The sequence below is a fragment of the Marmota marmota genome, unplaced genomic scaffold (genome assembly GCF_001458135.2).
Source record: "Marmota marmota marmota unplaced genomic scaffold, marMar, whole genome shotgun sequence".
NCBI classification, from domain to species: domain Eukaryota; kingdom Metazoa; phylum Chordata; class Mammalia; order Rodentia; family Sciuridae; genus Marmota; species Marmota marmota.
In genome coordinates this window covers 6784194-6801521 of record NW_025999941.1, presented here as the reverse complement: position 1 = coordinate 6801521, position 17328 = coordinate 6784194, and the positions used below count along the sequence as shown (strand labels likewise).

General features: G+C 42.2%; 1 protein-coding gene across 4 annotated transcripts in view; it reads right to left on the bottom strand.

Annotated features, from left to right (window-relative positions):
* Arhgef3 (Rho guanine nucleotide exchange factor 3) overlaps nucleotides 1-17328 on the bottom strand; it is a 302635-nt gene that overhangs the window by 252974 nt on the left and 32333 nt on the right. For 2 of the 4 annotated variants that reach the window (XM_048801083.1, XM_048801084.1), the window contains exon 2: nucleotides 10653-10745. The exons of 1 other annotated variant lie outside the window; for it this stretch is intronic. In XM_048801083.1, coding sequence (XP_048657040.1) covers nucleotides 10653-10745 — 93 coding nt within the window. The remainder of the gene's footprint in view (nucleotides 1-10652; nucleotides 10746-17328) is intronic. One more of the 4 variants, XM_048801085.1, reaches the window with a different exon arrangement.

The window sequence follows — 17328 nt, the reverse complement described above, 5'->3', positions numbered from 1 at the left end:
CCTCTTCTCCCATGACAGTTTAACCTTGAGATCTCATTTCCTGCCTAAACATCATAAACAGAGCACTGGCACCTCCCCCATCAAGAACATTCTACCCCAACTGGACCTGGGTCCATCAAGAAGGAGGGAACAGGGCTGGAATATAGCTCAGGTAGAAAACCTGTTTAGCAAGTGATAGCCCCTGGGTTCAATCCCCAGCATCACCATTTAAAAAAAAGAAGGAAAAATGTTGTTGTTTATTTTTTAAAAAAAGGAGGTTGTTCTCTGACATGTCTCCCTTTGCCACCTATAGGGCTGATATTAAATATATTCAATCTTACTTGAAAGTTAAAAAAAAAACAGAGCAGTGCCCAGATACGACTTTTTTGGCAGTTAAAAAATATATATAAATAGGTAGACATAGATATATAAAGACATATATCTGTCCTGTGTCTACTGTGAGACACCATTTTTTAAAATTACAAATGCTTTTCTTTCCCAATCACTGTTAGAATGATTGACAACTGGTCAATACTTTATCAGATCTAAATACCAACTGGTGCCTTCACCTATCCAGTGGCTCTCAGCATCACCAGTCTGGGTCATCCTGACCTTGAAGGACCTGAAGTCACCAACGAGGCCCTATCATTGCAGATACAGCCTCTAGGCCTCTCTTGAAGTTCATGGAAAGAGAGGGCTGGAGGACCAAGGTAAAGGTGTTACCAGGACACACAAAGATGAAGGCAGAACGTGGGTCTCACATGAAGGGCCCAAATGAGGGAAGGCACTGCTCTGGATGGCAGACTGAAGAGACGCCATATCCAAATGCCTCAGCCAGCACTGGGCCCAGAGGAGGGTGGCAGAAAGGGAAAGACCTATAAAAGGTATTTTGGAACAACTGAGGACATTTAAATATAGACTGATATTAAATGGTATTATAAAATTATATCAATTTCCAGAGGTGAATAACAATAAGTCATTATGTGGGGAAATGTCCTTATTTTTAGTAGATATAGGACAAATTATTTAGGGACAAAGTGTCAGGATGTTGGCAACTTGATTTTGGATTTTGGCAGTGAGGGGAAGTGTATATGTGTACACACACACATACACTCACACACTCCTTCTCACACAGCTGAAAAGGCAGGGAGAAAACATAGATGAGACAAAATGTTCTAATAAAACCTGGGTGAAGGAACTATAAAGATTTGCAGGATTCTTCTTTCAACTGTTTTGCAGATTTGCAGATCATCCAAATACATAATTGAGCGCCCCCCCCCCCCAAAAAAAAAACAACCCATAGGCAAAAGCTTCTTTGATGATGCCTTATTATAAAAAGGTAAAGAATACAAAGTTAAGGGGCTATTAGGTCTCTAACAACTGATTTCAGTTTGACCCATTTCAGAACTCAAAAACATATCTACTACCCACTTGAATCAAATGCATGAAAGATGATATGTCATGAGCTTTGTAATGTTTTGAACAACCAATAAAAAAATAAAAAATAAAAATAAAAAGTGGGACCCAGTGGAAAAAAAAAACAAACATATTCATAAGCACAATGTTCTTTTACAGTACTGGGTTTTTTTTTTTTTTTTAAACATTCTACAACATCCTGGGAATGCCCATCCTCTGCCTAAAATGCTCCTCCATTCCCCAGATTTCACTGGAGAAATGAAATCCTCTGACCCACTTTGTGTGTTTTGGGAAATAGAGGGCAGATTATTAAAACTTACCCACAGGGCTGGTGAGGCCCAAAGAAAAATTTTAAACATATCCATAACTCCATCTCCATAACCTGCCAGAATGTTCCACCCAAGTAATTACTAAGTTAGCAGCTGACTTTCCACCCATCAAAGCCTACATGCCACAGGCTCACTCATCTTCAGTTTGGCCTTGCACACTAGCCACTACATAAATATGTCTTGAATGAGAAGTTACCCAGTCCTTTAAAAATACACATGGCCGAGTGCAGTGGCGCACACCTGCATTACGAGCGACTCTGCAGACTGAGGCAGAAAGACTGTAAGTTGAGGCCAGCCTTGGCAATTTAGCAAGATCTCTCAAAATAAAAAATAAAATGACAACAAACTCCTTTATCATGTATAACTAACATGCACCAATAAAACAAATGTGGAAGGAAAAATAAAATGGGTTATGGATGGAGCTCAGTGGCAGAGCACCCCTCCTGGGTTTAATCACCAGTACCACGAAATCATCCTCCTCATCATCCACGTGAAAATAACATAACAAAAACTGGATCAACACCAGTGAGAATTAAGTATAATAAAACTACCATGATTATAACAACATTAAAAACTAAAATGGTACCCCCCAAAACCCACTAAGACTAAAAACAGTAGATCTATCTTGTGGGGTGGGAAGACTCTCCTCATCTACCCTTAGCAGAATGCCCTAGGAAAAAAAACAGCACTTAGTAAACATGCCTTAATAAATTGTACCTCGTCAGGTCCAGGGCATATCGGCAAGTGGGTTGAGCTGCCCCATGCCACCTCTGCCCAGCTCTCTGAGTCCAGTGCTTGGCTAGCGTAGGAAAGGCTAATACCTCCAGAGAAAGTATTATGCTCTTGCCTAGCTGGAATTTTCTATCAGATTCCCTGGAAGGGAAATTTACATGATGTGCACACATGGCCTCCAGCCAGCCAGGAGAGGCATGAGGACAGATGCTGTTTCACGAGTGCCATCTGCAGCACCTGGGCCTGAGCCTAGGCTTGTGAACTTCCTTTTTGCCAGATGAGTGTGGGCCAGAGACAAAAATCTCTTAAAGCCAGCTTTTCCTGCCTGTTGCATTATACAACTGGCATTTCTTGAGCCATCTCAGAGCGTTGTGCTGTGCGCACCGGAACTGTCTCCAGTTTGTGTGTCTTTAGACATTCACCAAATATACGCTGGCCCACCGCAGGCACTCAAAAAATATTTACTAAATGAATGAAATTTATAGAACCCTTTAAAAATAAAGCACATGATGGTCCTGGCATAAAAACAGACACACAGACCAGTGGTACAGAAGAGAAGACACAGAGACAAACCCACACGTCTACAGTCATCTGATCCATAACAAAGTTGCCAAAACATACACTGGGAGAAAAGATAGCCCTTTTTAACAAATGGTGCTGGGAAAACTGGTTACTCATATGTAGAAAAATGAAACTAGACCCTTGTCTCTCATACTGCACAAAAATCAACTCAATATGGATCAAAGACCTAAGAATTAGACCAAAAATGATGCAACTCCTAGAAGAAAACATAGGGTCAACCCTCCAGCATACAGGCACAGGCAACGACTTTCTCAATAAAGCTCAGGAAATAATGCCAAGAGTTAATAAATAGGATGGCATCAAATTAAAAAGCTTCTGCACAACAAAGGAAACAATAAAGAGTATGAAGAGAGAATCTACAGAAAGGGAGAAAGTATTTGCTAGCTAGCTACTCTTTTGACAAATGATTAATATCTCAAATATATAAAGAATTCAAAAAATCCCCTCCAAATCAAATAACCCTATTAATAAATGGGCAAATGAATTAAACAGACATTTCTCAAAGTAAATGCAAATGGCCAACAAACATATGAGAAAAAATGTTCAACATTATTGGCAATTAGGGAAATGCAAATCAAAACTACACTAAGATTTCATCTCACATCGGTCAGAAGAGCAGCCACCGTGATGAACAATAATAAATGTTGAAGAGTATGTGGAGGAAAAGGAGCACTTTTATACTGTGGGGAGATTGTAAATTAGTACAACCACACAGCAATCAGTATGGAGATTTCTCAAAAGACTGGGAATGGAACCACTGTGTGATCCAGCTATACCGCTCCTGGGTATTTAACCAAAAGAATTCAAGTCATCATACTATAGTGATACATGCATACCCATGTTTATAGTGACTCATTTCACAAGAGCCAAACTATGTAAACAAGCTATGTGTCCACCAATGGATGACTGGATAAAGAAACCCAGGTGTCGGTCTTGATCCTCCACTCCTTGGCTGTAGGATTACAGTGCAGCCCTTCACTTCAATAAGCTGCTGCCTTCCCTTCTGTTCAGTATCTAGTTTCTCAAGGTCAGTTGCTGAATCTCTGGAAGGTGGAGGAAGTGGAGCAGGTCCCACACAGCCCTTTGGGCAGTGAACAAAGAACTAATAAAAATCAGTGACCAAAACAGCCCTGGTCTAACAACAAGATGAAAGCTGATAAGTGGATCAAGGAGAAGAGAGCAACTAACAGCAACCAGTGAAACCAATAAATCCACAGGGATAGGCTCTAGAGCATGGAAACTGCCAAGATGTGATTGCTGAGGCCAGTCCCAATCCTAGATCAAAACTTTGTGGGGCCATCTTCGCACTACTGTTTCTGCACCAAGTCAACCCACCATAGCTGCAAAGGGTCCAAAGTCTACTATGTGCTGGCCTGGGCCAGATGTCAGGCATCACTGTACCACATAAAGCTCTTTCTTCCAAGAGAGGAAAGTCTGGCAGAGCCAGCAAAGAGGAGATGCTCAAAACATACAGTGGGCCCTCCACATCCGTGGGTTTCATAATGTGGATCAAAAATACTTCCCCATTGGGGACTAGGATTATTGCTCAGTGGTAGAATGCTTGCCTAGCATGCGTGAAGCACTGGGTTTGATCCTCATCACCACATTAAAAAAAAAAAAAAAAGGTATTGTGTCCATCTACAACTAAAAAATATTTTTAAAAAAATACTTCCCCCCAAATTACATCTATACTGAACATGCACAGACTTTTTCTTGTCATTGGTCCTTGAACGATTTCCATAATATCCGGTATTATGAATAATCTAGAGATGACCCGGGGTATACTGAAGGATATGCATAAGTTATATGCAATAAAGCTACATTTTATCTAAGGGACTTGAGAATCCTCAGATAGCCACAGGGTCTGGGAACTAATCCTCCAGGGATGCTGAGGAATACATGAACCAGGGAGGATTTTTATTTTAGAGAAAGACATACACATGCATACAGTGTATGGGTGAAAGGCCCTGCAGGGAATGCTTGATCCCTTCCTGGAGTATTTTCCTACGTGCTGAGGCCTGCAGGGTAATGGGGTATTAACTGATGAATGAATGAATGAATGAATGAATGAATGAATGGACTTAATCCTTACTGTTTTTCTAGCATGGTCAGAGTCCATTTTACCACAGGTATATGAACAGGAAGGATTTACAGGAAAGGACTGGACTTTCAGAAATTCTGCTGCCTAACTCCATGACTACACCATGAGCAGCAAGAAACTTCCCTCCCCAGGGCTTTACCTTATAGAAATCCTATGTTCTTGGGCCTCTAAAGAGTGAGTTACCCACCCTAAAGTGAAGTAAGAAGAAATGATTGCTCAGTCAGTAAATGCTGTGAGAACAGGTCTCTCAACAATAAAATAGCTTGGTTAAAAGACAAAAGGCAAAATGTCCATAAATCTCAGGAGTGAAACTGCATCCCACAGGGGGAGACGCAGTGTGTGACAGGGTTTCCAGGGAGGTCCTGTCCTTGGGAAAGCGGGGGGTTGGTCCCAGGTTGATCTGTGGCCCTACCAGCTGGTTGGCTTTGTCTTCACCTCAAGGATCCAGGGTCTCTCATTACTCCACTCTCTACACTCATCAGTCAAGAAAAAGTAATGAGCAACTACTATGTGCCAAGCTCTTGGTAAATAACAGTGAACAAAAGAGAGACCTGGCCCTATGCAGTTCCAGTACCTAAGAGAGACCCTAAAAAGACAAATGCAGGTAGGACAAGAGACTCTGTTACATTGATACTATTTCAGAAAATGTATGTCCATCAATTTCATAATGGAAAAATCTTTCTGGTTCTTCACTCTACACAGAATTAAAAATAAACAACAACAACAAAAAAGAATACAGCTTCCTTTATTGGGTGCTGACTATACGCCAGGTACTTTACTGTGATTGACTCAGAACATTTCTCAATAACTGAGTGCGGTAGATACATACTGTTACCATCCTCATTGACCTCTGGAAATTTGAGATTTTCCACTTAATTACAGCTCAGAAAGCGCATAACTGCCTCCTGCATCAGATTCTGAATTCCCTAAGAACACATATATTACCTATCTTTTTGTCATAGCAGTATTCAGTAAATGCCCACTGAATGAATTATCAATTAATCAATCGATGGGCTGGTTTCCTCCCAAGTACTACTAGCTAACAAGCTCTAGCCACGAACCAAGAGGGATCATGACAATCCTATGAGAGGTAGCTTTGATGTTATGCAAAGAGCCAGAGGCAGACCCCAGAGACCTGGGACCAACGCTTGTTCCTGCAGCTTAAACTTGGACAATCACTTCCTCATACTCCACCTGTCTGCTTAAAATTGTAATGAGGAGTTACATGCAATGATTCTGCAATGACTCGAGGATCTCTTCCAGTCCCAAATTTTATGTCTCTGAAATATGTAAGAGGTAGGCTGAGAAAGCACAATCAGGGATCCCCATGAAAAAAGGACCCATTAGGACTGAGGGATGAACACTTCTTAGGGGAAATAAGACATCCTAACTAGCTCTCAGTCTTATGGGGTTAACAGCTACACTAGAAAATTAGGAGTTAAAAGTGCACCAGTTAGTCTAGCACAGTGGCCCCACACACCTGAAATCCCAGGTAGGCTGAGGCAGGAGAATCAAAAGTTTGAGACCAGCCTCAGCAAATAAAGGAGACCCTGTCTGAAAATAAAATAATAAAAATGACTGGGAATGTGGCTCAGTAGTAGAGCACTCCTGGGTTTAATCCCCAGTACAAGAAAAAAAAAAGCGAGCCAGTCTTCAAGGCTATGGGAATGAAGTAACACACCTGGGAGATGGGAGGCTGGGAAAGTCAACTCAGCCTTCTGAGACTATGTGGTCAGCAGAAATGCCAGCTAAAGTCAGACAAAGCTGGGTCTACACTGTTCTGAAAATAAGATCAGATTTTCCCAGTGTTTTAGTCAGCTTTTTTGCTGCTGTGACTAAAAGATCTGACCAGAACAATTTTAGGAGGAAAATTGAGGGCTCACGGTTTCAGAGGTCTCAATCCATAGACAGCAGTCTCCATTCCTTGAGGCTCAAACTGAGGCAGAACATTGTGGTAACAGAGTATAGCAGAGTGAAGCAGCTTACATGGTGATCAGTAAGCAGAAAGAGAGATCTCCATTTGCCGGATACAAATTCATATCCCAAAGCCACACCCAATTCCCATCTCCTCCAGGCACACTCTTTGCCTTCAGTCATCACCCAGTTAATCCCATCAGGAATCAATTCACTCATTAGTTTAAGACCCTCACAACCTAATCATTTCTTCTCTGAACTTTCTTGCATTGTCCCACACATGACCTTGAAGACACCTCATATCCAAACCATAACACCCAGATAATACAAATATATAAAATAGTCACTGAAGTAACCAGCAGTTCCCTTATTAGTATAGTAAAAGGCACATACTAAGATGGAGACTTGAGATGTAATGAGACATGTGATACATGAAGACATATGATGAAAAAGAGTAGCAAGGCATGAGGGAAGTCCCACCCCTACATGTAATTATGTCTCAAGGCCTCTTCCTACTACCCTGCAGCTGCCCTAAAAGCTGTATGCTTTTGTTCTTTGCTGGAGCCGGCCTGGGAATCCTGTTCCCCATGTGCTGCCTCCCTTCTGCCTCAAGCAAAACCCCCTAATAAAGCCTTGCCTGGGCTTAAATTCTCTCTGGGTTCAGTGTTCATCACTACAACGGGTAACAGGAAAGCATTTGCAATTGCACTCTGCCTACAATTCCCTCCTTCCTTCTCTCACTCTTTTCTTTCCTTTTGCAATGCTAGGGATGGAATCCAAGACCTCACATATGCTCTAGGCAAGGGCTCTATCACTGAGCCACATCCCCAGCTCTGCCTGCAATTTCTTGATCTTAGAATGAGATAAAAAGCTAAACACTTTAGGATAGGGTGATTAATTAGGTCTTTCAAGGGCAAGTAAAGCACTTGCTCTCCCTCCATAGCTCTGTGGGCATGTCTGTCCTAATAAAGTACATTCACTCCCAAGACAAGTGTGTTCAACCTGGAAAATCCCTTCCAGAGAAACATCTGGTTAAGCATAAGTGAGACTGCCAATCCTAGCTGTCCTTAAGAGCAGAGGTGCTAATGGTATGCAAGAGCCAATGTCCTTGTGCTGGATGGGGACAAAGTCACTACTTTCAATTCCTACTCACTCTTGCTCCTCTGGGAATACTGCAGATATAGATTAACAGCTGAGTGTGTCCAGGGCAACTTCAAACACGGTCATGCCAACTCCAAAGCTATGTCCACACTCAGCAAGTGTGGCTCTATTTGTCACCCAGTAAGAGACTCAATGGGTTGTTTTGTTTTGTTTCCTGCTGGGTTGGTTTTAAACAAATTCCTGTGTATCACCAAAAGGTCACAAAACAGGATAACACCATCACTCATTACCTTCCAGGGCCAATGTGAGAATTAATGAGATAACCAGAGCAAGTGACCCACACACAGGTCGACACTGTAAATACTCAACTTTTTGCTAGTGACTGTAGTGGTAGTGGATAAAATCACCTGAAGACAGGAAATCCAACGAGGGCTCTTCAAGGGGGTCAAGAGAAGAGCCCTACATTTGTGTACCATACGTCAAAATGCATTCTACTGTCATGTGTAACTAATTAGAACAAATAAAAATAAAAACAATACTAAAAAAAGAGAAAAGCAGATGCTCATGTGATGGACACTCTGGAGTAGCATGCCTGGATACTTTTCAGAAGAGAAAATGATACAGCAACTGCTCTAGGAAGGGCCATGACTGCCCAGGTACATTGGGGCTCTTGATCTCAGGAGAGGTAGCTAGGTCCCTATTAAGGCAGAGAGTTAAGGGCACTATCAGGAGATGGAAGCAGGCAACAGAGTCCTGAGAAGATGAACTTCCCCAGGGAAAAAGAAGGAGAGGAAATTATAACCTTGAAGAGATACCACTGTCCACTCAACAGACTGGCAAAATTAAAAGGCAGACCTGAGGTATAGCAAGAGGTGGGCAAATAGAAAATCTGTACCCAGCTGACAAGCAGCACTCTTTAGAGAATGATTTGGTCAAGCTTATTAGGATCTTAAATGCATATGCAGTATAGCCCAGCAACTCTGCTCCTTAGAGGATTAAGTGCCCATGTGCCAGGGGAATATACCAGAAAGCATATCACAGAATTATTACAAGGGCAAAACCTGAACAAATCAAATCAGAATCATCAGGGAGATGGCTCAACAAATGGAGAGTCTCATACTATGGATGCACCACACACTTTGCTGCAGTTAAAAAACAAGGGAGATTCACATATTCTGTCTTGAAAACATTTTAAGACACATTCTTGAATTTATAAAATGGTTACAAAATAGTCCAACAAACATAATATGATACTATATGTTTAAAGAACAAAGAAAAAAAGAAGAAATCAAAGAATAATTTTTTTTTAATTTTAAAGAATAATTTTTAATGTTTCTAGACACAGAAGATTCTAAAAGGAAATATATGTACACACTACATACTTTGCATACATGTATTATGTATAAGGAAGTACAGCAGTAGGGAGCTGGGAATGAAGACAGGGGTCAAAATGGGGATATCATTTAATTTTTTTTAATTTTTATTTTTTTTAGTTATACATGGGTACAATATCTTTATTTTGTTTACTTATTTTTTTTATGTGGTGCTGAGGATCGAACCCAGGGTCTCACACATGCGAGATGAGTGCTCTACCACTGAGCCACAACCCCAGCCCCATTTAATTTTTTTTTTAAAGATTTCTTTTTTAGTTGTAAATGGACACAATATTTTTATTTTATTTTTTTATGTGGTGCTGAGGATCGAATCCGGTGCCTCACACGTGCTAGACAAGTGCTCTACCACTGAGCCACAACCTTCATTTTCACTTTTAACAAGGAATACATATCCATGCATTTCTTGTACTCAAAATTAAATTAAATCTATTTTTATTTTAAAAATTTATAAATTTAATACAAATTATAAAATTATGAATTTAATAAATTTTTATTTTTAAGGGAGAAAAAGAGAAGGCAGAAGGGAAAAAAAGAGATATAGCTGTCAAGAAAGGACTCAGGGTCTGCCACTGCTTCCTTTTGGAGAACTGGCCACTCACAATTGTGTCACACACAATATAGACACAACATTCTGAGTATGTTTTACAGTATTTGGGAACTTCCCCAGGGAAAAAGAAGTGGGGGAAATTTATAACCTTGGAGACAAACCATAGTTCTGGAATGAAATATTTAATCTTATACTATACTGACTCTATTTATACTAACTCTTACTTCTAAGACTTGGAAAAGTTCCCTCATACTTAACAATGGCATCTCTCCTATGGTGTAAGAAATTGGAAATGTGAAAGGAGACACATAAAATTCTGCTATCCCTTAATTATTTGCTTGCTTGCTTGTTTATTTGTGTGTGTGGTGACACTAGGAATTGAACCCAGCCCTTATGCATGCTGTGCAAGCACTCTACCACTGAGCCTCTCCCTGAGCCCCGTGCGCTTCAAATTCTTCATGACTTCTATTGACTTATACAAGCTTAAAGCAAGTTTTGTACTACATTGATTGCTGCTTGCAAACATTTTTACATTTTGAATTTTGAAAGCTATTTACCTTTCCTTGTTCTCTTCCATTCCTCTACAGATGCGCTGGTTCATAGCTGTGGAAATGTCCATAGACTCTGTGTGGCAGGCCCAGGTTTTCTTTCTTAGAAAAGCAAAATAACCATTTATGGGTACAACCAACAAATAGGTACATTCACATTGTAAACACAGAAATAGCTGCATTATATTCAAAGAGAATGTGTCAAAGGTTCCCCAGTATCCACCAAAATTCTTTCTCCCTTCTCCAGAGACACAGGTTGAGCATTTCTAACTCCAAAATCTAAAATCCAAAATTTTCCAAAATCTGAAACTTTCTGAGCACCAACATGATACCACAAATAGAAAATTCCATACCACAGAACATTGTTTCACTCACAAAATGATTTAAAAATTCTAAATAAAGTTAATTTGGGGGGATGTGTAAAAGGTGTATATGAAACAGATAAATTTCACATTTAGACTCAGTTCCCACCCTTGCGATGAATATCCACATATTCCAAAATCAGTAAAAATTCAAACCATTTTGGTCCCAAGCATTTCAGATGATGGATACTCAAACTGAATTTGAGTTTTATCAGGGACTACATTTCCCAGGCATCCTCATAGGTAGGTGTAGTCCGAGATCCGAGTTGTGAGTCGAATATGAGAGGAATAGATGGTACCACTTCTCAATCTTAGTCTTAAGATATGAGCAAGCCTTGGTCCCCTTCCCACTGGCTGGAACCCAGCTCTGCCCATGCAGGTGATGACAGTATACCAACATAACTGGAAACGCTGAAGCAACAAGACAGAAGACACCTGGGTCTGTGACTGATTGCACAGAGCTCAACTATCTGTCTCACCTTGGAATTACTACCTAGAGAGCAATTTCTTTGTTATTTAAGCCACTGTCTTTTTGGGATCTGTTTTTATAGCTCATTAACCTTCATCCCAGTTGGGAATACTATTAAATATTCTCACTAGGGCCCTTCTGAAGGGGAGTTTGGTTATTTGGAGCATAGGACATGCTAGATCTATAGAGACAGATGAAGCAAAATTATTTTTGGTTATGCTCTGAGTAAACAACATGCAATTTCATAAGCACCTCGTGCATAGTACATATTCAATCAGTATTTAATGAGTGAGGAGATGCCAATAAGCATGTGATATCTTCTAGCACGGAGACTCTCAAGATTAGAGCACCTGGCATAGAATGGGGAGTAGGGCGGGGGAACGAATGTATAAGTCCGGGTGTGAATCTCATCACAAAATGATTACTTGGAGTTGTAAACACCAACCAAATGCCACAAACGAAAAAGTTCCATACCATGAAACCCTGTTTCATTCACAAAATTATTTTAAAATACTGCATAATATAGGACTCAAGCTGATGTGTGTGTGGGAGTGAGACAAAGACTAAGAGTGAGACAGAGGGACAGAGACAGAGAGGCAAAGCTAAAGAAAAGAATACTCCAGTGTGGTATGAGGGATTCCACCCACCTCTCCTCTCCCTCATGTTTTGCCCCAGAGGGCGTGTGAACCATAACTCTGAGGATCCCTCTTCAGCCTTGGCTACTGCACTCCTTGCCATTCTGCTGTGGTTTTAGCACCAAAAATTGGATTTCTTTTGTACAACATGGTCCCAAACACAAACCAGTGACTCCATTTAGTATCAACCAAACAGCTGTCAGATTCCACTCGAGAAGGGCTAGATATGCAGATCATATTGAGGGATCCTGTGTTGGTTTCCAGCCTGGCACTTCCTAGGTAGGGGAGCTTTGGAGTAATTTTGACCATCCGTGGTCCCCTAAGCTGCTGCTGTTTGTATGGCCCTGCTCCGTGATGCCAGCTGTTGTGAACTTTGAGAATTACAGGGTGCTGGGCCATGTCTCTGGCCTGTCCTCCTCTCTCTCTGCTCCATCTGACCCTCTCCCAGATGAAAGCACCATTTGGATAAAATCTCCATGCCAGGTGAACATGACCAGATAACTGAGGGGCACTGGACAGAGTAAGTGTTAGATCCCTGCCACTACCTCCAATGCCATTCTTTTATTTAACTTGCAAAGAATACACCATTAGATATTTTTAGCATCTGGATCCCTGTCTGGGGCCACTGCTCTGGCTTCTATCACAGCTAACTTCATCAGCTGAGGCATGTACATTATGGAGGGGCCTGGAATAAGGCAAGAGTGAAGATGTGGATCCCGGGAGAAAGAGAGATGGACGGGTAGTGGGGTATGAGTGCAGAGTCCTGGAGGTGCCATTACAACATAGTCAGTGGCAAAGGGTGAGGGGACAAAGCAAGCAGCCCATACCTAGGTTACTTCTACAGCTGTGCCTATCTCTATCCACCTCATTTCAACCTGGAAGCCAAATTTGCTCAGTATCCCTAGTTCTTCTGTAACACAATAAATGCAGTAAGGAAACTTTTTACCTCATCTCAAAATGATGTCCCAACAGAACTCTCCTCAAGGCCACATTTTCTGAGGAACTATGAGAGGGCAGGGCCTGCTCTCAAGGAACAGCTGTCTCGTTCCAGGCCAGGGCTTTGGGTTTTTCCCTCCCAGTGTTAGAAGTAGTATTCTGTAGACAGCCATCCTCAAACCATCACCCTTCAGCCTGTGTCTATGGACAAGGGCTGGGGGCACAGATCTCTGCACTCCAGCACTGAGAAATCCCTGGGGTCCAGGTATTGACATGAATTATCTCATGCTATTCTCACACCTCCCTAGGAGGCAAAGACTGATACTGCCTCACCTTAAATATCAGGAAATTAACCAGGTGTGGTGGCACACACCTGTAATCCCAGTGGCTCCTGAGACTGAGGCAGGAGATCACGAGTTCAAATTAAGCCTCAGCAACTTAGCAAGGCCCTGAGCAACTCATAAAGTTCCTATCCCTAAATAAAATATCTTTAAAAGGGCCTCGGGATGTGACTCAGTGGTTAAACGCCCCTGGGTTCAATTCCTGGTACCAAAAAAAAAAAATCAGGAAACTGGAAATAAAGAATTTAAGACCTGGCAGAGACTACACAGACAGGAAATGGTAAAGCTGAGACTTGAGCAGATACCTGACCTGGGATACTGTTCCTAACTGCCACATTATAATATACATAGTAAAGCTCAGTTGTGGTGGAATAAATTATCAAAGGAACAGATAATTTCAAAAGCAATTTCAGGTTTAGTGGGGGATGGTGTCTTTATAAGGCCCTATGAGGGGTTTATAATGAGTCTGACCTCACTTGCCCTGGATGCCACCCAAGCAGGTGATACCCTCTGTGTTCATTAATCAGGTTTTCATTGCTGTTACAAATTACCTGAGAAAAACAACTTGAAGGAGGAAAGATTTCTTTTGGCTCAGTTTCAAAGATTTCAGACCATGGTCAACTGGGTCTATTGCTATGGGCCTGTGGTGAGGGAGAGCATCATGGTGGAGAGAGGGTATGGCAAAATAGAGGTGCTCATCTCATGGTGGCTGGAAAGCAGGGAGAGAGTGCACACACAGGGGGTGCCCCCAGTGACCTATTCCCTCCAGGGAGACCCTACCTCCTACATTTCCACAACTCCAATAATGGCATCAAATTATGAACCCATCAGCTAGGTATGGTGGCACATGCCTATAATCCCAGGGGACCGAAGCAGGAGGATCACAAGTTCAAGGCCAGCAGGGCAACTTAGTGAGAACCTCAGCAACTTAGCAAGACCCTGTATGAAAAATAAAAAGGATTGGGGATGTACTCAGTGGTAAAGTACCCCTGGATTCAATCCCCAGTGCAAAAAAAAAAAAAAATCATAAACCCATCAAAATGGATGAATCCACTGATGAGGTTACAGCCCTCATGCTCTAAACACCTTCGTAAAATCCCCATCTAGTAACATTGCTGTATTGTGGACTAAGCCTTCAACACAAGAGTCCTTGGGGAATAGTCCAGATCCAAACTGTGACACCCTCAGACCCTGTCAAGGCAACCACTCAGTCCCCTGAACACTCTGAGCCTTGACATGCTAACTTCTGTGAAGGGGCATATACCATACTATTGTGCCACACCAGTAACGTTAACAACCACAACCACCACTGACTCTGTCTCCCATTTACAGGCAGCAAATCTAAGGCTCTCACCCACCCAGAACACCACAGAGAAGCCAGGATCATACACATTTTACAGACAGCAAATCCAGAGCTCCCAGGAGGCTGTGACTTGCTTATAGTCACTGCACTCAGAGAACTGCAGTTTTCAGATTCTGAGCAGCTGACTATACAGCCTCTGCTTCTCCCCACCACACACTGCTCACCACTTGATTAATCAGACGTTACAAAGATGAGATAAAACCTGTTCTAATTCTTCAAGCGGAAAGTTCTGTATTAATCTCAAGTGTATCAGTATTCATCCCAGTCACTTCCATGGAAGAGGACTTCTAACTCTCCCCAGCTAGAAATGGACACCAACCCTCCCTCTCATTCCTCTCCTTGGCTGGTTGCACCAGCATCGACCAACACTTCTGAGCATCAACCTCCTGCAAGGTACAACTGTTTCCACTGGGAACTGAGCCCTATTATTCTCCATGTAAAAATCCCTTTTCCCAGGAAGCACCAAGTGTCCGTGAGAATGTGATGTAGCCAGAACACTCATGCTGCTGCTGTTGATGCATAAATTGGTTCAATCACCTTGGAAGACTGGCATTTGCTCCTAGGTACATAAATATGTGCACTGGTAGACATGATCTAGAATGTTCTCAGTAGCATTATGCATACTAGCTTTGTTATTAGTATCCTACGGTTTCCATGACAATCACCTCAATCTTAGTGACTTAAATCAATACAAACTTATCTTGTTAAAGTTCTAGAGGTCAGAAAGAGACCTAAAATGGGCCAGCAAGGCTGCATTCCTTGTGAAGGATCTAGAAGCAACTTCATTCTCATGCATTTTCCAGCCTCTAGAGGCCACTCTGCATTCCTTGGCTTGTGAGAGTTCTTCCATCTTCAGAACCACAATGTGGCACCTTCAAATCTCCCTCTACTCTCAGCTCTGCTTTAATCATCACACTTAATTCTCTGAACCTGAGCCCCTACGTCTCTCTTATGACTACCTTGGTACCTCCAGAATAACCTCCCAGGATAGGATCATTAACTTAATCAAAACTGCGGAGTCCCCTTTGCCATGGAAAGTGGCACAGTCCCAGGTATTAGAAGGGCTAGGCACAGTGGTGCATGCCTATAATCCCAGCAGCTCTGAAGGCTGAGGCAGAAGGATCACAAATTCAAAGCCAGCCTCAGCAACTTGGTGAGGCCCTGAGCAACTTAGAAAGACCCTGTCTCAAAATAAAATATGAAAAGGGCTGGGGATGTGGCTCAGTAGTTGAGTACCCCTGGGTTCAATCCCTACTACAGAAAAAAAGTTAGGTACCAGGTATTACAAGGGAATAGACCCATGACTAGGGATTAGGTCATGGACATCTTTGGGGAGGTCATTATGTGGTCTACCACATGTCCCAAACTAGAAGCTACCCAAATACTCATCAACAGTAGAATGAATGAAACCAGTGGTGGTAACTGACAGCAAGGAGAATGGATGCTCTACAACTACATGTGACAACAGATAGCCCTCATGAGACAATGCTGAGCTAAAGACAACAAACCCAAGAGTGCACCTGACCAAGTCCTGAATAAGAATAGACAGAAACAGGAAAAATACTCACATTGTTAGTGGTCAGGATGGTCTTTGTAGTGGGGACAGTGGGGAGTGGCTAGAAGAGGACACAAAAGGATTCTTGCGGGGCGGGGGGGGGGGGCTGTGAGCTTCTGTTTCTTATCTGGGTGCTGCTTACACAGGTACATTCAATTTGTGAAAATCACCAACCTGTACTGTGACTTGGGCCCTTCTCCACAGAGATGTTGTGCATCAATATGGAGCTTTAAGAACTGGCTCTGCCTCTCTCATCCCATCTCCATTCCACAGACCTGCCTGTGTCATTTCGCCTCTTGAAGAAGTGGATCCCACTTTGCCAACCACTAGCCTGATCTGGAACATTCTCCTGACCCCTGCTGCAGATTCTGACTCTCCTTTATTCCCTTCCTAAAGGAACACCCCACCACTTCAAATACAATCCACACCATTTGGACTTAATTGTGACGGTCACATACCAATTGCTAATATCCTGAAACTCCTTTGTCTCTTATTCCCTAAACAAATGGTAAATGTCTCAAGAGCAGAACATCTCGAGATCTTGTACATTCCATCTCCTCCTGGCTCTGCCTGCACGTGATCTTCTAATGCTAATTAATAATGACTACTATTGCTGACCACCAGCCTTTGTAAAGTACCAGCTATGCATCAGATTCATGTTCTTCATGCACTATCTCACTACTACTATTACTATCAGAGGAAGCAGATGCTATTGTGGTCCCTCTTTCAAACAGGGAGGAGACTGAGACCCAGAATGGCTAATTAACTTGCTCACCATTCCAGAGCTCATCCTGAGAAGGGAGAATTTGAACCCATGCTATCTGATTCTAAATCCCATGCTCTTAAGCCAAACTCTATTTTGCTTCTGTAACAACCCCACCCTAATGTGGGGTCAGGCATACACTGTGGCATGCTTGATCACCAAAAATATGTACCAATTAAAAAGAAGCCTTCAGAAGTATACAAGTCACAAATCAAGACTCTTCACCAGGGGCTGGGGATGTGGCTCAAGTGGTAGCGCGCT